The 23765-nt window shown below is 43.0% G+C and overlaps 1 protein-coding gene across 4 annotated transcripts in view; it reads right to left on the reverse strand.

Annotated features, from left to right (window-relative positions):
* sema3fb (sema domain, immunoglobulin domain (Ig), short basic domain, secreted, (semaphorin) 3Fb) overlaps positions 1–23765 on the reverse strand; it is a 60245-nt gene that overhangs the window by 8827 nt on the left and 27653 nt on the right. For 2 of the 4 annotated variants that reach the window (XM_031279713.2, XM_031279707.2), the window contains exons 3-10: positions 13592–13752; positions 13167–13229; positions 12607–12726; positions 11172–11261; positions 9347–9440; positions 6749–6868; positions 6360–6499; positions 5075–5189 (exon numbers count right to left, since the gene is read on the reverse strand). In XM_031279713.2, the coding sequence (XP_031135573.1) occupies positions 5075–5189; positions 6360–6499; positions 6749–6868; positions 9347–9440; positions 11172–11261; positions 12607–12726; positions 13167–13229; positions 13592–13752 (903 nt within the window). The remainder of the gene's footprint in view (positions 1–5074; positions 5190–6359; positions 6500–6748; positions 6869–9346; positions 9441–11171; positions 11262–12606; positions 12727–13166; positions 13230–13591; positions 13753–23765) is intronic. The other 2 variants (XM_031279732.2, XM_031279723.2) reach the window with 1 other exon arrangement.

A 23765-nucleotide genomic window follows, 5' to 3' on the forward strand; every position in this document is an offset into this window, starting at 1 on the left:
AATTGCCTTCAGCTTGGCCACAATAGTTCATAACAAGACTAAGGGCACAACCATGCAAAAGATTACAAATAAAAATATTACGGTGCAAATCCGCCATCATAATAGCAATGCGCCAAGGTACAAACGCGCCTGGCTTTTAAAAGGAATAGGAGATGTCACTCTGATTGGTTTATTGCATGTTACGCCCAAAACACACCTATGATTAATGAAGACACTAAGTACAACCCTTTTGAACCATGCGCCCGGCACACAGAACCTTTTTTCTGCTGTCAAACTAGCTAAAGTGGATTTGGACACACCCTAAACGCACCTGTGCCATGCGCTTCACACCGTGCGATTAGATCATTAAAACATGGCCCTAAGAGTCTACAGCCTGCTCTGTTGCTAAATCCTGCTAAATGCTAATGTCAGCATGTTAACCCACCCATAATGGCAATGCTAATATACCACATCACAACTCTTGAGAGGTTTTATCATCTAACCTCAACAAAGCATTCCAATCCAGGAATCAGACACAGAGTATCAAACAGTCTGGTTCTCTACAGTCTAGACTGGAACAACGTGATTGCTGAACCACCTGAGACTGCTCCCGAGGAGTGAGAAAATTTAAACTCTTCTTCCTGCGTTCATAGTTCATGTCTTCCACTTCGATGGGAAGGAAATATATCTTCTATCCCAAAAGAGAACTACATCATATACTCCGAGGCCAATTCTGGAGGTTTCTAAATCCTGATCGCTCACACACTCTGTCCTCAGAGCTCTGACATTGGACATTTTGATTATCCTTTCGTTGATACTAAGGAAATGTCCACAGCAACAAATAGAGGAGCTAAACATGTGATGGGTGATAAGTCTCTCTCCTGTTCGGTACCTGACCTAAATACAAGTCCCAGGAGGCACACTGTCTGACTACAATAGGACAAGGGCCTTCGGTATGAAACGGAGAATGCGATCCCAACCTAGTTGCGCAGGGAAATAATGGAGTAAAGATGTGATTGGTGAGAGAGTCAACATGCGAAAGACAGAGGGATGAAGCTAAAAAATATGACTATCAGAGCTTGTGTGAAGTGTAGAAACAGAAGGAGAACTGATCTATGCATCCAAAAAAAGTATACCCATTCAGATGTATGCACTTGTAGTTCTGTAAAGACCAGCATGAGAAATTAGCTGTCATGCTGCTATGCAGATAGAATGATATATGGAGGAAGTAAGCATTGTCTTTGAATTGAACTGATGTGTTCTGCTCCTGTCCACATTAGTGAATCTGTACAGTCTGGCCTTCCTCTGGGGACTGTCTACAGCCTTTAGCTCATTCCTAGGAAAAGTATAAAGCTCAGAGATAGCAGGCACACATTGTCCTTATTTCTCCGTAGCTACCAAATTCCCCAAAGTCACACCCATACACACACACCAACATGCCGTCCTCCACAGCAGCCACATCCGGAGCAGTGACACGGTCATGGGGTAGCATGGACGTAGCATGACTGGCTGCCATGGGTGTCACACAACAGATGATCCTTGTCATGACATACAGCTGTTCTGCAGAAATGAGCAATTTGCACGCCAGAACACGTAAATGTGTGTATATGCAGACAAGATACCTCCGAGGCCAAGATAAAGCTACTGTCATGGACGGTATACAGTCGCTAAAAACAGATCAAGCCTTCAGAAAACATGGAAAAAACGATGTGATTTGCAATAAAAGCTATCCTGACAGAGCAGTGATGACTTAGCTCCAGGGGATGTTCTGTTTGGAAAAGATCCAACACTTTTTCCTATGTTTGTATGGCAATAAAATCTCAGCCACCATACATTCCATTTCCTCTAAAAAGATTTCATTTTCTACTTTATCAGCCTTTGTGTTTTTTTTCTTCTTTTTCTAAATCTGCTGTCTGTGCCTCTAAGTGTCTCTCCTTCTTTCTCAATTTGTCTCTTTTATCTTGCTCTCTGCCTTATAATCACTCTAGCTATTGATTATCGACTTGTTTTGAAGCGTTCCACATCTAAAATGCAGCACCCCCTTTTTATAAGTTAGTGAATAAAAATAAATTTAACACTGTCAATCATTGTAGGTCATTTGCACAAGTATTCAGGTGGAGCCAATAAGTGCTACATATACCAACTGTAAAAACTCCCCAGGTCTCAGGCGTGCTTTGCCATAATGCATTTCTACATACGACTACCACACCAGGAATACAGCTGGTCTGGATATTTCAACACATTTCTCAGTAATGACTTGTAGAGTTGTTTTATTAAAACTCTTAAAGAAAGGGGGAGGTTTAAGAATCTCAGAGAAGCATGGCTAACTGACCTTTTTGAACTCGTCCTGGCTTGAAACAATCTTCAGCTGTGCAGTGTGATGCATCTACAGTGCCTCCTTACTACATGCCGTATGTAGACTCTTAAAGGTGCACTATGAGTTCCTGCATGGTTTCAGCGCAATTTCATTTTTGTCTCAAATCGTAGGCATCTCTCCTTGATCCGCTAGCTGCCTGCCCCCTGAATACACTGTGAAAAAGCCCGGTCTCGGGAGACAACACAGGGGTCGTAAACGTCAAACAAACACTAGAGGCACAGGCTGTGCACCAAAATACAACAAACCACTCCAGCCAATCATCGACAAGATGGTTGGGGGAGGGGGTGGGGGTTAGTGACAGTTAAGTCAATTAGTCATGACAGTTACGGAAACATGGGGGGAGGGGCGAGCTTGCTCTGTTTTGTTTGGTATTTACTTGGAACGTCAACAGAAGTGACCATGCAGGAACTCATAGTGCACCTTTAAAGAAGCTTACTGTATGAGCTTTCTTGCCAAGAGTTTGATTAGAAGATTGATAACACTCATATCTGGGTAAATATGAAGCTCTAGCCAGTAGCCAGTTAGCTTAGCTTAGCATACATACTGGTAACAGGGTGAAGAAGCTAGACTTGTTACATCCAAAGGTAACACATTTGCCTTTCAGCACCTTTAAAGTCCAGCAGGTGTGTAAAAAGATAAAAACTTATATGGGGGAATATTTCTTGGCACTGGAATCCTGGAAAACATTGTAATTTTAACGCTTTGTACAGATTAAACAAAACACATAACGTAAATTGGTGAGCTTTTGACATGCCGGTGGGTGGATCTTGTTGCATTAGGCCAGGCTAGCTGTCCCCCCCCCCTAGTCTTTATGGTAAACTAAGCTAAGCTAAGCTAACTGTCTACTGGCTGTATCTTCATATTGAACGCACAGTCATGAGAGTGGTATCAATCTTCTTGTCTAACTCTCAGCAATAAAGTGAATAACTTTATTTCTCAAAATGTCCAACTATTCCTTCCTACATTTAATGTGCATTCAATGTAATAGCTGAAGACCAATTTGCCCTTGAGAAATCCTAAAATCTCCATTTCCCTCTGTAAACAAAATCACTCCATCAATGTGAAGCTGTTAGCATGAAACTCAATCATACCCAATTTACTGTCCCCTCTAGGAGTCCTTGGCAGGGACGGCTGCTCTGCAAACTGACATGTGCAGTCTTCTCTTTGGGCATGTCTACAGTACCCTGTCGTGGTCATTCACAAGCCTGCTCCACTACACATTTACAGCCTTATTCAAGCAATATCTGTAAAAGCATCGCCAGCGCCAAACACTGACGACTATCCAACTCTCTCACAGAACAGAACAGAACTCTGCGCAGCACGCCATGTCATCACTGACCTGACCAGTAAAGACAGAACCCTCATTTGTATAGACAGAGTGAGCTTATTCGCACTCAGAACCGCTCTCACATCTTACTTTTAGGTGAAGTGGCTGCACACACAAAAAGGCTACAAAGATTTTAAGTGTGTGTCACTTTTTCAATTGTTCAAAGCAGGATAAAATATATGTCATCTGTAAAAACAAAGCAGTGCTTTTAGAACTGCAGGCAAGTTGAGATAAAAGCAAGGAATGTGTCAGAAAGATAAAGAGACAAAAAACTATCATCAAATTCAACAGGCATGGCACTTTTCATTCTTGAGATTAGTTCAAGAGCAACAGTTGCCTCACGCATCAGTCCCCTATCACTATTTGGCTCTATTTTAAACCAGTGAGACAGAAAGGGAAAGAGCTTCCCCTGGAGAGGCTTATAGTCTCACACTCACAGACATTCCTGCTTGGTGATCTGATCTGCCCACCATCAGAACCCCCGCTCCCCCGCCCACACACACACACACACACACACACACACACACACACTTTTATTTAAGACATCTTGAAAGCAGAACACAACTACAGTGGTGGGATTATGTGTGTCATTCTCATTCCAGTACGCTGTATGGGCCATGTGATGGGATGGAGTGGCCTGCCATATGGGCCAGGGACTGAGCTCTGGTGTGCGTGTGTTTGCGCAAGCACACTCTTGGCAGGTGCTGCAGTAGAAACAGACCTTGCAGTAGACTATTCTCTACCTAATATTTCAGATTTGATCATACATGACAGGAACCTGAAAATGAATATGTCTCAAATAAATCCAGTTGTGTCATTTATGCCTTTTTTCTTTGCCATTTGATACCTACTGTCAAAATGATTAACTGCACAAAGAAAGGGTATGGTTTCTTTAAAAAAAAAGGGTGTAACAAAAGTTCTTGACTTTAGTAAGACTAATCTTTCTGGCAAAAAGCAGAATTTATATTTTAAGATGAATTTTCGCTATTCCATGTTACAGATTGACACAATGTTTTAATAAGAGAATTTTATGTAAGAATTTGATGCCTTCCTAAACATCTTTGGGTTCTGGACTGTTGGTCAGATAAAGCAAGCAATTTGACATTAATAGACAAAATGATCACTCAATCAACAGAGAAAATAATGTGCAGATTATTCAATAATAACAATAATTAGTTGCAGGGCTAGATATGTAGGATGCAATCTGGCGAAAGAGCAGTGAAGCAGGAGGAAAAGACATCACAGGGCTGACAGCCCGTTTGATTGACAACAAAGTCTATACAACACCCCCACCCACACTAAGTGACCTACAGATCACCACTTCAACTGAAAATAGGGAAGAGAACCACAGCATAACCTCAGTTTGCAGGCGTTAAGGTCTGTGTACTCACGGAGCTCATCAAAGTGCGTCTCCATGCCGTCGGCCCCTGGCACAGAGCAGATGAGCCTGGCCTTCAGGAAGGTGCTCCACTTGTTAACCAGACAGCAGTGGCCTCCGTCATCATTCTGTATTTGAGAGGGCGGTGACACAGAACAGTTTCTCCATCATTTCGCTCAAACTCACATCCTCCTCTGTCAATGAAAAAACAGGTGGAGCCACCCACACACACTATACAGTACATGTTGGTTTGCAAAGCCAGGAAACTAAAAGGAAGGGGGGGGGGATGGTAAACACTGTCTCCTCCTATTTAGACTCTTCCATCTGTGGTGGAGCAAGGCCAGAATCTATCCCAGTAAAAAAGAGCTGAGACCAGTATGTGCTTTAAAGTCATCCTCCATAATCAGCATATTTGGAAAAAGCATGTACTGTACTGTATGTTTTGATATTTCATTTGAAATGGTGGTCGTAGGCTTCACATTCTTCATGCACTTCTGATGAATCCCATTTTGGCAGTTGAAATGTTTTCATAAATTCCAGTGTAATTCCAGTATACGGCTGAGTGTATTTTTGGTGATGTGCAGGGTGCAGATAGTGGCAGTAACAGTATCCAGATGCGTGGTGAGGTAAGAATGACAGGACCGGGTCTCCGGAGGCCGTGGCAGAACCCACTGTGATGGTGATGAGTGTTTGTGTGCCGGGTCAGCACCTGACCCCTTCAAATTATTACAACGGTGAACAGCTGAGGCAACGAACACACGTACGACACATTTTCTCACTCATACCCGTGCTCATACACCCGCTGTAACACTCACATATGTACGCAAATCCATAAGGGAATGCATACACTCACACTCACCGTATTAATACTATACGATGCCCCCGTGAGCTTTCCAAGAGACATTTGTTGTTATTTGTTTTTGTTGCTCAGCTCACTTTATATTTGCATTTTTTACATCGGCTTTTGTGGAGGAAGTCCAGTTTAACTGAGAAGGACTCTAAAAGAGAGAGGCAGTGAGTAATTCGCTGCTATGTACACTGAAAAGCTCAAGTGTTTTAGGACTACCAGGGAGACAAGGTCAGAAGATCGCAGGGTCAGAGGTCAGAGGGCAACCTCCCAGACAGAGGGATGCATTGTAGACAGGAAGGTTAAAAACACATGTGGATTCCAGCACGTCAGCGTTGGCCAAATAACTAGTTTGCCTCGGGAGTCTCCAGCCTGTTTTTCATATCGATGCAGGTTTTCTTTTCATTATGTTTATACCCTAAAACAAACATGCTTCTCATTGTGTACACACCAGGCAGATGCGTCCTATGCGAGACTGGGTCACAGGACTATGGCCCATCTCAGAGGACTTCTCCCGGAAGAAGAAATACAGCTTGTCGTCATTTCTCTCTGCGCTGTCGGGAATGAGTTGTACGTGGATGAAAGTGGGGTCTGTGGGGAGAAGAGGTGGTGAGTCAGGCGGAGGATAAATTTGGGAAAACATCTGGCTGAAACCTTTTATAAACTGTCAGCATTTCCTGTTTATCACTTGTTGAGGGATTCTAAACATATATGCACACACCACTTTTCATTTCAGCTATACATTTGAAACCCTGTTTGTATATTGAAAAGGCAGTCAGGAAGGCTTCACACACTGGGTGAAAGCAGGTGTATCATGTATAGGCTAAATAGGACATTTACCATTTAACCATCTGGAGTTGTACTGATCTGTTCGCATGGCAGTCTTTGTCCCCAAAGTACGGAAAATGGCAGAGTCTGTTCCCATAAAGTCAACATAGACCCCAGCATACAGTTCACCATCTGAGAGGGAGGGAGAGAGAGAGAGAGAGAGAGAGAGAAAACAGTTAAGTTTAGTCACCAAGGGTTTTATTTCAAAATGATAACTGATTATTTGCCAAGTCCTGTCCACATTAGTTACGAGGCAAATTTACCAATAGATATTCGCAGTCATTACAGGCACTACTATTCAGCGATTTCACACAGAATTTAACAAAAGCCGACTACCGTGGATTCTGTCAGTTGAAATGATGACTGTCATCAGCAGATTTAATTATGCGCATTTAGCTAGTGTGAGCTAATGCAAAAAAACACAGAATTTGGTTGAAAAGTCCATCTCCAGTTTCCATTTAATTCATTTCAAATGAGAAGTCAGTAAAAAGTCCTAAATATGTGCAAGATGGCTACATACTGTATGTAATAGAGCTAATGCTAAATGACTGAAGACATGCTAAAGCTACATGTGCAAAACATTTCCATGTCGAAGACATGGATATATGGAACATCATTGTCTATGTATTGCAGGGTAGATCTTGTTACCCCTAGTGGTATAGTACAGGATTATGAACAAAATTGTGATTGAAATGTTATTTGAACAGTCAATTAAGAAAGACAATTAAGACAATTAAGTTTCCAATAATAAATCTGCTTGGGTTAAAATGGATCTTAATTATTTACTTTTGTTATTAAGATGTTAGTATTTCTTTCAAGGAACGTCCTGTGGAAATCAACCAGTTGTAAACCCCTCCCAACAATTAAAGCACTGTAACATTTTCTGGCTCTTAAAAGCTAAAATAAATATATGAATATGGATGTTTACAATATTTTCTTGTTATTAGTATCAACTTATATTGTTCTTTCCAGGAAACATCCGATGAAACCACTAGGAATTTAGCGGTAAAATAAAGCATTACCAAAAACAGCGTTCAAACTTCCTGAAACAGCCTTCGCATGCACTCCATAAAGACATAAAATATGAGCACATCCATGTGTGCAGACTGACAAATGTATACAACAGTCTTGTTAAGCCACAGGAAGGAAAGGTGCTGGTCCTCCAGCTGCTGTTAGGGCCCCACTGAAGAGCAGGTGTGACTGTCAAAGCTCTCAGTGATGGAGTAAGCAGACAGCAGGAGGTAGAGCAGAGGAAACAAAACACACTGTCCTACCACCATTATATTCAATGTCATGGTCCTCATCAGCGCTGTATGAAGATTGATGAAATATCATTAAAATGTCCACGGACGATGGATTGTCTAATGTGGTGGAGAGCTGAGCAGTCAGCAGTCAGTGTTAAATCTATTGTTGTGGTACAGGGTTCTTAATCCTTATCAGCACTAACTACAGTGTTCCTTCTATGATGCTAACTGGTGGAAGTGGGAGATAAATCCATCTTGGATGACAGTACTGGTTCCATACTGGTCAGCTGGCACTGTGCTAATGTGGGAAAGCAGTGCCAGTGATTTACACCCGCTGTCTCACCCCACAGAGAGAAGATTGCCTTTCACTGGTGGCAACTGTGTGGTCTGGACCTGACTAAGTGACCCTGTGTGAAGGGACAGAGGACACTGCCTTCATGAATGCTACAACAGATGATGAGCTAAACTGAGCCGTTATACATGTAAATGTGATATAACAGGATGGATAGATAGGGAATATAAGTGGGAATACACTTCCTCACGGAAGTAAAGTAGATTATTGTAGTTATTTTCAATATTTTGGTTCACTGAATATTCTCCAACATTAGACCCACGTTATGAACCTAACATAAGTGTCTTTAGGCCATCATAAGCCTCCAGAACAGTTTTGATGCTCATTGGCATTGATTCTCCACCTGGAAGGAATGAATATCATCCTTAAAAAAACATATTTTCTCATTGAATGATTCTTCCACATTATTTTCATACCCATCAAACCATTTAATGAGTCTGCATTCATTAGGTTTCTCCACTCATTTATTCAGTTAAATTACATTACATTACAAATATAATGGTAGGTAAGTATATGATTGTTTAATTATTAAAGCATGTGCAAATAATTCAGGCTTCGTGGGAAGTAATCACTAGTAAATTTGGGAATACAGATCATTTTACTCTTAAAATAGTGATGAAAGCACTGAAAAGCAAGTATTTTGATTGGAAGCCACTAATTCCCCAGTGAGGGGTTCACATATTAATAGGCACATATTATTGTGCCCATCTCAACCCTAACAAGGACATATTCCTTAGGATATAATGATTAGGCGACTGGACTAAGCTGCTCAGTGTGGGAAATAGTTACAGAATGGAGAGGAACCTTGGCCTGCCCTTCTTGACCTCTTGTGAAATGGCATACAATAAATATCTTCTGTTAACAAACTTTGCTAAAAATATAAATTGTGAGCAGAAAGAAGGCCATGTAAAGAAACAGGAGATAAAAGATGAACAATCCAAATGGGATGAGACTGCTGGGCCTGACTGTACCCATGCCCACGCCCTCATGTGACCAAACCCAGATTATACTCACTGATCAAAGCTGACACGCTGTTGAGATTCGGGTCGTAGGAGCACTTTCCCTTTCCAGATTCCACTTTGCCTGGCTCCAAATGGAAGATTTCTTCCTGAAATGGAAAAATCATATGGAGACGGCAATAAATTCAGTACTCTTCATCTTGTCACTGTGATTCCCCTGTGCAGGGAAAATGAGGCAGGGAATGTGCTTCCTCTGACTCCTGTGGGACCTATACGGCCTTATGGGAGATGAAGTATTAGAATGATGAGCGCTAGTTCATACAGAAAAATACATGCCGGGAAAGCAAGGAATTTCTAATCCATCTCTATGCCACTCTACTGTGGAAAACAATGTGTCGTGGGCTGCTTCTCTCAGCATAATAAGCTGCATGCCAAATATCTCTCAGCTTCTTGGTGCCTATGGCTGTACAGGCCTACTGCTGACACCTGTAATCCAGCACAGTGAAAAAAAACAAACCCAGGATGGAGGCTGGATGACTGATGCTTACTGCCCTTGGCATCCCTGCACACACGCACTCAGAGGTGATTGGCAGGAATTTGCGTATGAGAGTGGGGTAAAATGAATCAGTGGCATGCAATGACATGTCCTGTAGCCCCGCTTCACAGACCAGAGCATGTCCAATCCCCATTTTTCACTCCCAACGGGTACAGAGATGGAGACATCTCTGTCATTGTCCATCAGCACCAAAGCAGGGGAGAGAATATGGCACCGTGCCAAACTTACATCATTGGATCATGCACGCACCCATGTGCAATTCCCTACTCATCTTTGATTAAAATCACCAATTGTGCGAATAAGGAGGTGATGGCAGCTCACTCCCAGCCATGCCAGATGTTGACGTGTAAAAAAAGGTCACAAACATTTATGTGTACCAGAGGGAACATGTGCCCTGAACATGTTTTTACAACCTTGCTGTAAAATATGACCCTTCACAAAAAGTTGCCACATATTTCTAATAAAATCTGACTAGAAAAAACTTGCAACATTTTCAAAGTGTCCCACTTCACCTAAAGCCTTTATGTCCTGTAAGAGTCTCTCTGTGTGTTTCAAAGTGCTTAGAGAGCTCAAACAGTAGAGACATGTTCAAGTATGTGGCTCTTTTATTTCCTTTGCTGCGCAGCTAGTTGGCTACAGATGGCTGGTGTTTGCTCTGGGCTAACAGAGCCTGCTGTGGGAGTGGGTCAGATGCTGACTAGTCCTGCTGCCTTTGTGGGAAAGACTGCACCACATTCCTACAGAAGGTGGAGGGCTTGGTGCGGTGAAGGACTGATGGGTGGGACATCTTATCTCAGATAAGCAGGATGAATGATTCGGTTATCTGTTGTTCATGGGCGCTGCTAAATATATGCTAAATAAAAATGAATATGCCATGCATTGAACAGCAGTGAAAGCCTTTTTAATTAAATTTGAGCCGAATAAAAGTCAACAGAATTTTTAGCAGCTTCAGATGCCATTTCCACTTGATAACCCAGCTCTCATGCAAAATATGACATTTAGCACAAATGCAAAGCACAAATGGACAATGACGGATACAAAAGGGTGCTCAGACAATTAGGCTTTCACAAAGAAAGTATGAGGGAAACACGGGAGAAACAAAATGAGATGACATTAAATGCAATTCCACATTACACAAAACTTTAAGATTGTGCACGGACTGGAAAAGATACATGCCAAATGTAACGGAGATAAACAAGTGATGGCCAGGTTAAAGATGGTGATGACAAAATGTGCTCAGACACAAAGAGAGGGAGCATGCTGCTGGTGACCACAAGCCCAGGCAGTGTGCAGGGCTGCGGTGCAGACAAGGCCCACATCGCACCTTTAGTCCAAGTGTCTCGTGCACCGCGCTGGGTTCAGCTGCGCGGCTAGCCCTTCCTCTGGCCTGGGCCATCTGCAGATACATGGACGTCTAAAACAGGAGACAGCAACACAGTCTGGATGTTACGCCACTGATGTGGAACGATCAAGGACTGCCCTGACCTCCGCTTGCATCTCTTGAATCTGTGCTGACTTCAAGACATAGTGAGAAACTCTCCAAACCAATACTACTGAAATTACTAAAATGCAAGTGCATGAGGAAAATATATACTGTATGTGTGCAAGATTGTGCAGGGAATGTGTGTAGCTGTATTTGACCAGATGGTTGCCTATCCTGTGGTTGAGTCAATAAAGGCTCTCACAGTATGCTACATACAGTACATTCCCCTCAAAGCTGCTGCCAAAGCCAAACATTTAGCTGTTACCGTTTACAAAAGCTACAAGGCTCCTTTTTTAAGCACTGGGGAACTTAAAAATATACCCTGCAGTGGTGTAATTAAATGACAACAATCTATCTGAATGTTGAATTAATAATGAAAAAAAAGTTTCCTTATGTGTGTCAGGATATGTGTGTGCATGCATCTGTGTGGAGAGTATCATTTCATGTTTTTGCAATCATAGGTGACTGGCCAGCCCAGCTAAGAAAGGTGGACACGGGACGACGACTCAGACCTGTCTGTTCAATGTGACGGAGAAAAAACAGCCCTCTCATTAATGAACTAGAACTGGAACATTCCACTGGCACCCCATAATGGGAGCTCCCACTTCCAATTACCCGACGTCTCACATGGTAGAGGCTGGGAGGTGGCCTAGATGCATGAAGGGGTGGCTGGATAGGTGAGTGGATGGATGGAAGCCCTTCATTAGTAAAGGGTCATGTAGGAACCGTATGCAACAAGGGACTTATACAAGCCGCACTTGCCGTTCAACTTCTCTGCACCGTACTGTGTATCTCAAGGGAGAACCCAATGGGAAATTTACTTTTTATTTATCCCCTTTTAAAAAGTCCCCTGGTCATCATTAGGGAACAAGCGTGATATTTAAGGAAGAGTAAGGTGTTAAAGGGGAGTAACGCGAGGTAGCGATGCCTGGCCTGGTTTAGGAAATTCAAGAGGTCCCATTAAAGGCTGAGACTAAACAGAGTAGCTTTAACAGCTCACTGGGGATGACAGCTGTGTGCTGGTGAAGCTGTGCTGGCTGCTTTGCCAGACGTGGAGACATGGTACCTCGAGCAGGCTTAATGATGGAGGAAAATCGTAAAGGGAACCTAGCGTAAGGTGGATGGAGAGTAAGAACTTGGGTAAGAGAAAAAAAAAAGGAGAGGTCAAGCTATGCCATACATGATGCAGATGGAGAAAGCTGTTTATGTTTGCTGAGTTGATGTACGTAGAGATGACTGTCCAGGCTTGTGCATTCCTCAAGACTTTAATTCTAACCTGAGGTTTGCGTCCGCGGTTGACAAAGGTACAGACTGGATTGTAAGCTCCTGTTCCACAGACGTACAGCTGAGTCCGGTTCCATGGCTCGACCAGACGGATGAAGTTTGCACATTCCTCCTGGAGACACAAAGACCAGAGTCAATTAAACTGCAATAAACATCTAAATGAATAGCCATTCATAGCCATATTTTACTGGGGCATCTCCTGCAGATTTACTCAAGTCTGGGTGTCTCGAAATAAACCAGTAATACTGTTCTCTCTATATATTTGGACAATATATCAAACTATCTGTCAGTGCTGCCCACCCTTGGCCTGGCAGAGAGGAGGATGGCAGACTGGGCTTATCCTGTCTCTTTGGCGAGACAGAAGGGAACCAGTGTCTTTACTGGGCCAATTACGAACCTCACAGGTGATTTTTACAGGTTCCTCACATTAAAACCATTGTGCACAATAATGAGAGCTTTATGCTTCTCAGACCATGCATTTGAAAAACAACATTTTTTTTAGCCTATCACGACCCTTCTGAGCTTAAGATTGCTGTCAACAGGCGTACTTACATTGGCGTCCTTCCCACTCACAAGGCACTCCATCCTTCTTCGTTCGGACACCGGCCAGTGGATCTGCGATGGGGGAACAGAAGACATTTCATAGTTACAGTCCAACCCGCTATACATCACTGGCTTTTATGAGATTTTTGGGCTAAAACTGCAAAAGGGATATCCACCCAGGCTAATATTAATCCTGTTGGGATTGTTATAACCCAATTACAGTGTTTTAATGACCCGACACCAGAAAAAGTGCACTCCAGCAAAAACTAGATGTGAACTAACCAAAATGCCTGCTGCTGGGGCAATAGAACAGAACATTTTGCCCTGGGGGCAGCTGTTGTAGCTCTGAGGTAAAGGCGCTTGCTTCATCACAGTGTAACAGCCAATTTGAGAGGCCAGAGTTTGGGGGAGGCAGAGCATGGGAATGGTCTTACAATATGTGGGTCCTTGTTGATGTCATGGAGGTCCAGGGACAGGATGTGGTCCTTGCTGCCAACGTACATGCGGTCGTGGTCCTCATCCATACGCAGGATCCGGTAGTCGGACGTGTTGAGGAGGTAGGCAAAGTGATGAGCAGTACCGGTGGATCTTAGCTCTGTATGGAGACAGAAACATACCCATTAATGACAGCTGTGGTGCACATGCACATTTTCACACACACATGCATGCACAACTGACACATTCTTCATGCCACTCCTGCATACCCGTGTGGAGTTATCTCTTGGTTTTCCACCAACACTGTTGTAACTTAACACCGCACATTAGAGACAAGTGCTACTGAGTGTCTGTCACACTGTGTTGATGGCTTAATACCGCCTGAGTGGATCAGAGGCTCTAGAAAGTCATCAGTGGCTGTCTGTGACTACCAGTCGGAAGTCAAAAAAGACGGACATGGTAGTTTGACAGATAAATATGATGTTTACTACAAATTATAAATTATGGTAAGGTGGATATACTGAGTTTAAACTGATCCATCCCTTGTTGGACACCACTCTCTAAAGTGCAGAGGGGTGTGTGCCTTCTTTGGTAATACAATGCAGTCGACTAGTCCTCTCATGTCGAGAGTAACCCAATCTTCCTATAGCTCTGTGTTGGGAGTGTTTGTTTGATATGTTCTTCTTGGTTCAGCAACCACGTACAGGCAGGGCACAGAGGCCACTGCTAAGACAGCAAAGGCCCCATGCCACACCATAGACAAACACACTCCTCCACAATCTGTAGGGGAGAGGCATTAGAGGGTGGCCCTCACATATTGTTGGACAAACACCGAGGTTTTACTCAAACAGCAGGAAAGTCCCATTTCACTGTTTAGCTTTATTCTACAACCAACAGACCACAGAAAGCTGAAACAGGGAACCACACTTTGAGGTTAGTAATTTTGTCTCGATTTAGCAGCCAAAAATGCGGTGAAGGGAAACCAGAGGATAAACTGTCAAATACAGTTAGCTTTGTTTCACTGTTTACACATGATATATCAGAACAGAGCTGTGCCAGTGTATAGTAAAAAGAAGGAAGTGTGAAATGTAGTCAACGTGGGGTGTCAGACCTTAAAAGCAACACCCAAGACTTGTAAAAATAAGAATCATTTCAAGTTTCATTGTCAACAATGAAAATGTTTCGGGCAGTTGATGAATAACCACTTTTTTTTGCAAGCTATGTATGCACAGTCATGTTCAGTATGTTTGAAGTGACTGAGAAACATTCCTGCAAGGTCTGGACACCAAAGCATGCAAAGCCATCAACATGTCCACCATTGGGCCTTAAAATAAACACCATCGAGAGACCTTTTCAAACAGACTCCCAATGGAATCTGATAGTACCAGTCTTTCCTGCCAGATCTAAATTTAACACCGCGTTACGTCAATAAGCAAAGATTAATAGCATTAGATTTGCTATATTTGTACAGTTTGATTTAATAACTGTGCCCACCAAAGGAATGTTTACAGGTCAGCAGAGTGATTGACAGCTGTCAGAGCCCACAGCAGAGGAGATGCAACATGTGGTCGGTCCCTGAGATTATTTGTGTTGGAGACTTAAGTTGAATGATGACTCCCCATACACTCTTGCTGTGTTTATGTGTGTGTGCGGATAGAGTGAAACATAGGATAAGTACACATAGTACACACACACACACACACACACACACACACACACACACACACACACATCCGAGGGCCAGTCGAAGCCCTTCCTGAAGCAGGTTGTCAGCAACTTCTCAGTGTGTGTTTGTTGTCAGAGAGTAGCTGGATGGGACCATCTGTCAGCTGAAGAGGGATTGTGGACAGTGCATAGCAACAACACACCCTATAGAGAGCCGCACATTAAGAAACAAACCTATGTAATCTAATCTCATAATCATACAATAACACAGAGATAGTCGGGTCTGAATGTACTTCACAGCATGTCCAAATTTTACATCACAGCCAAAACTCAACACCGTAATTAAATATCTTTCCTCACACCATATCCTCCGTATCTAATTGTAATGTAGATTACATCACAGAGTTATATGCCTATTAGATGACCCTGCAGAAAACTGTGGTGTTTCATTATGAGAGAATGAATCAGAGCTGAGTAAAGCTCATGCTAAAGGCTAAATACCACTGGGTCTTCTGATACCATAAGAATGAAGCTGTTGAAACCTCTCACCATGAGTTTAAAAAACAAAGAAAGAAGTAAGGAGTCTGGAATCTGGGTACAAAAAGTGTGAAGTCATTCTAGCTATTAGACATACTTCCCTATTCTGTTAGCCTTTCTCAGCTCAGTCCCAAAGTCAACCTTCGCCTCAGGCAGGGGCACATGGCATTGTGTTCCTATGAAATGTTGATCGAAGACGGATTATGGCAGTGGACTGAGCTCGGCTGCTACACTGCCCTGAGGGTCAGGCCGCCTGTGAAAACAAGACCAGCAGGTCTCTGGACTGAAACTGGTGCCAGGCAAACAGCCAGTCACAACCAGCTTGGAAAGACATGCAGAGAGACTGTGCTGCTAGGTGCTAACCCTACATTTGCAAAAAGATCCCTGATCTATTCAACCAGTCACAGATATACTGGACAGCACACTCAATCCTTGGGCCTGCCTCTATTACTTGTGCCTTGGGTTTTTTATCTAAGGGCCTGCCTGGTGGTGCTTGTATTTGGTTTCCAATTTGGATTTTGTTTGTCTTACTGCTTGTGTATGCTACACTTGTTCTATAGTTGTAGTGCTCGATGCTTGTGTGCTAGACTGTATGTCATTTATGTAATGTTTGTTGCTGCTGTCTTTTTAACTTTTGACATTTCTCTTTTAGCCCCTAGCCCGCTCCCTCAAGAGGCTTTGCCTTTTGCCAGGCCAAGCCTCATTGTAAATAAGAATTTGTTCATAATTACTTTTGTTGTTTCCACTGTTCCTCCTGCAACACACAACTACATACTCTAAGTATGAGATTACAATTTTGAACAGGAAAGGCTTAGAGTGGCTGAACTACTATGCTCTTTGTTAGCCACATTAGGGCATGACAGCATTTGCCGTACACACAGACTTATCCTTGAGATTTAGAGCCTGAAAGCAGTGTACAAGTGTGTCTATTAGAGCCAGATAAACTCTTAAAGTAGCCCATTACTGCTTGTATGGTTTAGGTTCACTCTGGGGGGTCTGCGCACACACAGCGAAGGCTTTGTTTCGGGAACGCACTGCTTCCCCCTGGGAAATGGCAACGGCTCTATTAGAGGTGAAAGTAAGCCGGTGAGGGAATCTGATCCCAGCACTCAATGTCTCTCCCTTTACCTTTTTTCACATTAGTATGCATGCTCTTGCACACAACTACGAAGTCAGTTTATGAGACCTCTCTCATTTTTTTCTCATTTTCAATCTTTTATAGACAAAGGTATAGTAGTACACAGAAAGTTAAGTGGTTACACAGGAGAGAGCTCTCATTCCACATGTGAGAGGCAATCCGGGCGACTCTCTTCAGTCTGCTGAACACAGACAATCCTCTCCTCTCTCCCAGCATCTCAAGATGCTGCTGGGTAACACAGCCCACTGCCGGTTCCCACAACTCAACACTCTTCTCTGGCAATGAGAAAGGTTTTTGCCGGTGTTTTAGAACAGGGAGCTGAGTAAGATGAGTCCTGACCACATTCTACTTTAATGTCAGCATCAGAGCCAACTGATGTACAGAGCTACAGGTCATACACGTTGAGGGACAGATCAAGACACTACCACGGTGCTTCTGGTAAGGTAGGTGCATAGCTCTTCTAATATGCTTGATACAATAATCACTGCTGGAAAAACATTTGACATTGACCTTTTCCTGTAGAAAATAAAATACCTAAATCAAATCTGCTGGTTAGAAGATTGAAGTGGAATTTAGCCAAAAGCAACAACATGGGGGTATAGGTCTATTGCACCAAGTGCATTTGTACTATTGATAAGCATGAAAAAAAGTGATGGTTATTGAGTTTTGGCCATTAATGATAGGCTGTATCTATCTATTATTTTCACCCGCTTATCCCTTGCAGCATCATGGGAGACTGGAGCCAATCCCAGCATATTCAATGTCAAAGTCAAATTCACTGGCCCACAACTAACTCATTGTCCAATGTTGGAAACATGTATTCTCTGCACCAACTTTAATTCTAATGGTTTGGGGTCTTTTCAAGGCCTTTGGCATAAATGTGCATACATGTACAGATGCATCCAGTGAATACTCATGAGACTTTTTATGCACTTAAACCTTTTAAAAAGCTTTGTATCCTTACACACATCATGCCCAAAACGTCTCACACACACCATCACTACGTGGGCCACCTCAACTGCTAAAATATTGTTGAGCAGGGAAGTCTTTCTAGTAGCACTGAAGCTGGGCCAACACTAAAACATGAGCCAAATAGCAAAAAGAACACGGATGGTTTATTTCATTTATTGGCCAATGTATTTTTTATTGCATTCATTAGATTTATTTTCTAAGATTGAAAACAGGTTGCTGTGAGTTCTTCATTCACTGTAAATTAATTGGTAAATGCAACACTGTCTCCCTGCATGCATGTTTGTAGACTTGTGCGAGCGTGTTTTTTAGAAACCCTCAGCTGCAGCAATGGAGCTGGTCGGCGGCCAGTGGTACAACGCAGTGCTTGTACTGGGAAGTACTGGATGTGCCCCACCATCCGATTGCAGCCCCTTCTTTAGACCATTATAAATAAGACTTCTATTTTTGTCAGCTTGCCTGGTTAAATGAGGTATAGAAACATAGAGAAGAGACATGCCTCACTGTCGGACTGAGCCAGCCCTCCTCCTGAGAGAATACTTGGCTGCTGACGGTGATCTTCGGGGCTGCAGGCCTGCATGTTATAGCATATCTCTCCATCTTAAATTAATAGCCAACGGGCCGAGTTTACTTTGGAAATATGTTAGGACAGGAAAGGTTCACTGGCATGCAGTGCACTCTCAAGATCCCATCTCCAGAAATAAGAAAGCCCACTGGCTAATGCCTTCTTAAATGACATGATTTCCCACCATGCTGTCACACAAGGGAAAGAGAAGACTGGATTTTATGTATCATATTCAGCTGTTAATGCATCCTACTCCACCGGTAACATCAGAACTTCCTCTCATTAAGAAACGATTACTGCATTCAGCGTGACTTAACAGTACACAGCCTACCCCGCTCATAACTTTCCTGGCAAATTCACAAGAAGCGTCGGGGAAGTGATTGGATCATGGAAAACTCCAGACTTTGTGTTTTAACAAAACAGAAGAGAGAAAGAGAGAGAATTCAGAGGGAGTAAATACACATCCTGGCACTTGACAGCGCAGCACACACTCACTACATGACACTGATATGGGTGTTCCACCCCACTGCATATTTCTCTGGTTTCAAATTGGGTAAATTAAAATTGCAGGCCACTGCCAATGACAGTGCAGAGCATGTTGCTGCTTGAAGCCTGTGCTACTCCCTGTAAAGATGGGGGATGGTGATGGGAAGAGACAAAAGTTTGCGGTCTGTTGCTTTGACACAGAACAGGAAGGGAGCGATGAGCAATGTTGAGCGAAGTGTGTAGCAATCACCTGCTTGATTCACGGATCTGTGGTTTTCCCTTGAGGAGCGTGTGGTCGATAATTAGAAACTGCAGCCACTGCACCAGGAGTCCTTCTGTCCAAAGATCACAACGAACCACTAAAACTGGAACACATAAGCTATGATACTGAAATAACACTAAACTGAAAAATCTTGTGTTGAATAGGTTTTGCTTCTGTCTTCTGAGGTTGTGTAACAAAGCGACATAAATACCCCGTTAGCCCCTGGCGCATCATAAACAAGCTGCGCTACCTGAGCAGTGTCCTGAGGCAGTTTCCAACCCGTCAGAAAGAGGTGCGTTCGTTCACATGCACCGAAGTGACAGGAGTGATAATTAGGGTGTTTAAGAGGGGGCGGGAGAGGTGGCATGCTCTCTCACATCAAAGGCAGCACTTGTCAGGAATCCTGGCCAAAACATTTGAATGCTGTCAATGCAGAGGAGGAAAACTCCAGTAACAGTAATAAGTCTTATTACTCTTCAGAAGGCACACTTCATTTCAATAGCAATTATGGAGCTCTGCACAAAAGATGCATTGCTTTTATTGGAAAATTGCAATGTTGCCTAGTTGGCAGTTGGGTCAACTTTTAACAAGGAGCAGTAATGAGTTGAGACGCCACAGGTGACAGTGCCACAGGTTTAAGAGACTTGCTGGAAATGACATGCATTAACTTATGGAAGTTTCAGACTTTCTCATTAATTTGTATGAGTCTTAGAGAGTGACATATTTAAGAAGTGTCTGCTGCCCATGTACCTGTATAATGATGCATTTGTTCTCTTGAGCACAGTTAAGGCTGATCATGTTAATTCGAGAAAAAGGGTAAGATTGGGCACATTGGTGGCTGCTATCTGCTGTGATCAGGGAGGACTGTGTTAATCTGTCCTCATCCTACTGTAACATTGCCTTCCAATGTCGCTTCAGCAGATTTCTGTTATTTATCTATAGCAAACATGCCAATCGTTCTTAGTCGGAGAATAATCTGTGGGTGATGCGTTAGTCTGAGTTGAATAAATTGGGGAATCGACTACTAAGTTAAAGCAAATTAATGATGATAACTTGAATGTTTGACTATTTACTTTGTGTGGTATTTTACTGTTGGGTCGAAATGAATTTGCACCTTCGTACAAAATGTCCTGCACAACTGTAAAAAGCACAAAAAAGTACAAGTATCTTATGTTTTCTGTGTACATTTTACAAAATGTGAAGTTCAGTTTGTTTATTCATAAAAGTCTGAGATTATTACTGAGATCACACAGTAAGAGTGGAGTTGGCTTATATCCAGACGCCTGTATATGAGAGCGGCTGTGGTTCTCTCTCTTATCTTAATCTAGCAAAACTTTCTCACAGTGATTTCCTGTATCTGCAAGATAAGAAAGTGCCTAATATAGGGGCAATCACTGAGCTCACAAACATGAAGATGGAGATTAAAGGACCCTCTTCTGCATATGGACAAGTGTGTGGCCGCTGAACTGGCACCTGCACTGATATCTAGTTAGCAGAGTCACTTCTAATCAGCGACTCTCCGGGCCCACATTGCCTTCTTCACTCTTCTTCAACAGCTCCTTTCAACACGACTTGTCTTTGTGTCAAACATTTACATGAGTTATTTGGGTTTGTATAAGCTGCACGCTTCAATGCCAGTAGAGAAGTGACACAGTTGTTCAAGAATGCCTGTGTGATTATTGGAGAGTGGGTATGAGGTTAGCTGTGCTGCTAAATGAAAAGGAACGATAACAGCATGTGAACACAGCAGCTGCTCGCCTCGACTTAGTCACTCTGTGGGACGGAGGATAATAAAAGCGGTCAAAGGCTCGGCCACTGTGTCACATCAGATAGGACGCGTCATTCAGCAGATAACAAAAATGCAAAGGCACAGGATCTGGAGATATGATCTGACCCACTGGTAATGCAAAAGAGCCAGGGAGAAGGAATGGTAATGTTTTGTGATGTGCTCTCAGCAAAGTGGTCAAGCTTCGCTGAATTCTGTGTGTGTGTGTGTGTGTGTGTGTGTGTGTGTGTGTGTGTGTGTGTGTGTGTGCGTGTGCGTGTGTGTGTGTGTTTGTCTGCATTTTGGTGGAGAGACAGGCTCTGCAGCTTGCTGCTAGGAGAGAAAACACAGACAAAACAGCATACCTGTGCAAACACCTGCCCCATACAGTACAAAGCATCAACACAAGCACCTCTACTCACTATCATCTTTCTTTAAAGGAACACGCCGACTTATTGGGAATTTAGCTTATTCCCCGTAACCCTAAGAGTTAGACAAGTCCATACATACCCTTCTCATCTCCGTGGGTGCTGTAACGCTGTCTGACGGTTCCAGAGGCAGCAGCCCATCACAGTACATGCAAGTGAATGGTTCCAGCTAGCCTACTGCTCCCAATAAGTGACAAAATAACGCCAACATGTTCCTATTTACATGTTGTGATTTGTATAGTCACAGCGTGTACAAAAAACAACGTAACATGAGACACAGCCATCTTCTAACTGTAAACAAACCGGGAACTATATTCTCAGACAGGCTTGCTGCAAAGCAAATCATTCCGCCCAAGTACTATATTCTTCTGCCTGAGAATATAGTTCCCGATTTGTTTACGGAGATGAGAAGGGTATGTATGGACTTGTCTAACTCTTGGGGTTACAGTGAATAAGATAAATTCCCAATAAGTCGGCGTGTTCCTTTAAACTTGGTGAAATTAGCAAGACATGACAACATGACAACATGAATGGTATTACAATAGTCCACTCAGTTATTGCAAAACTGAAAACACTGTGATCATCATAGTCCTTTCTCAGTTTAAAGAGAAATTTAAAGCTTTAGTGTGTAACTTTTTGATATTAATGTCAACGTCCGTTACATTCAAGCCATTGCCAAATGAGTTGCTACAAAGCTAATTAAGACTGTCAGCTCCACACAACTCTCTCTGTATGTCTCAGTATGGCTGTGTTCAGAAGATTGCGTCGTACGGTGAGTTTCCCGCGCAGAAGCTTGAGTGAAGATAATTACCTCTTATGAAGAGTCCATCATGTTTTTTTAATCCTCTGTGTCCTCCTTGGCTACTAGCAACTGCGTGGGGGAGGGGTGGGGGCACGTGCGCGGTCACCAAGGGCTTGTATCATGTGGATGCGCCGACAGTGTTGTTGTCATTACTTAGAATTCCTCATGGGGGCGACAGAAACTACGCACTATCGCTTTAACACTAAATCCATCCAAAAATGCATCACACTATCTATTAATCATTGTCATTTTTTATAGTGTTATGTAGCCTTTCTACAGAAAACCTTTTGTCCTTTAATCCCAAACTTTTTCACTTTAAGGACCACTGAACTGACACAAATTAGACCATACACCCCCCCCCATTTGAAGATTTTGTCCCAGGGTCCCCCATCTAATAGGATTGCTTTTAGATGTTTTGTTACAGAATGTGTATGAAACCCATGACCAAATAGTCATGTCATTGTCAGTTTTACATATGTATGGAATTATAGAGAAAATAAATGATTCCTCTTTTTGCTGGGGACCCCTTGAAACCCCTGACCCCACTTTGGGAACCTCTGCTCTAGGCCCTTGAGGGGTGTCAGGGTTCTTTTTTTTTTTTTAAATTGTGAATAGTGGGTAGGGGGTGTTCAAGCTAAAACGGGGTGTTCATTTGCTTTTTAAGGAATATGAAATTATTTTATTGTACTGTATATTTTGAATGGAAAATATATACCTTTGTCAGTGACAGCACCATCCTGCATACTGTATCACCTTCGCACACGTGGTGAATTGCTGCATTAAGTGGGCGCGTATGACAGAATTTCAGTTTGGTAAAGTTATCAACATTTTTAGACGAAGCCCCATTTCAAATGTCGGTAAGGTGTTGGGGGAGGTGCTTTTCAAAGCCCACATACTTTGACAATGCGAAATGAATGCCAAAAACAGGATTATGATAATACATGATCAGTGATTTGACTCCCTGCTGGGATTCGCCAGCTGTTATAAACCACAATAAAGTGGAGCTACTTCGCTATGCATGGCATGTTGTTTGTATTCTGTTGCTGTGAGCCCCCTCGCTAGGGATAAGGTGTGACCCTGTCTTGTCTCAACACATGTTGAATGTGATCCGTCATAATGGATACTAAATGGCACTAAAAGCGCTCCCATATCACACATCATTAACCATCACTTCTGACCTCACATTATCCAGAAGTTGCACCATGATGCTCTGTGAGATGTGACACTTTACTGTTTACCACTGTTGCCACCTCGTTACCTCCCGCACCCCCGCACCCTGCCACTCCCCTGCCGCCCTGGGGGGCTCACCAACTCTATAATTAGGAGCTACTGTAGTGCCCCGCCCCTCCTCTGTACAACCCACCCCCATTCGCTAATGGCACCAATTTGTATTCACTGTCAGCTCTGATGAGCTCTCATGCGGAGAAATGGCCTTATCACAGGGCCTCTGGCTCCCATCATCTAAGCCCCTCTCCTTCTGCCTGCAAAGCCCAGCGCACTGATGGACAGGCAGAGAGTGGGTAGGGGCAGGTGTGGGTGTGGGGAGGAGGTACACA

Source organism: Sander lucioperca, chromosome 6 (assembly GCF_008315115.2).
Source record: "Sander lucioperca isolate FBNREF2018 chromosome 6, SLUC_FBN_1.2, whole genome shotgun sequence".
NCBI lineage: Eukaryota > Metazoa > Chordata > Actinopteri > Perciformes > Percidae > Sander > Sander lucioperca.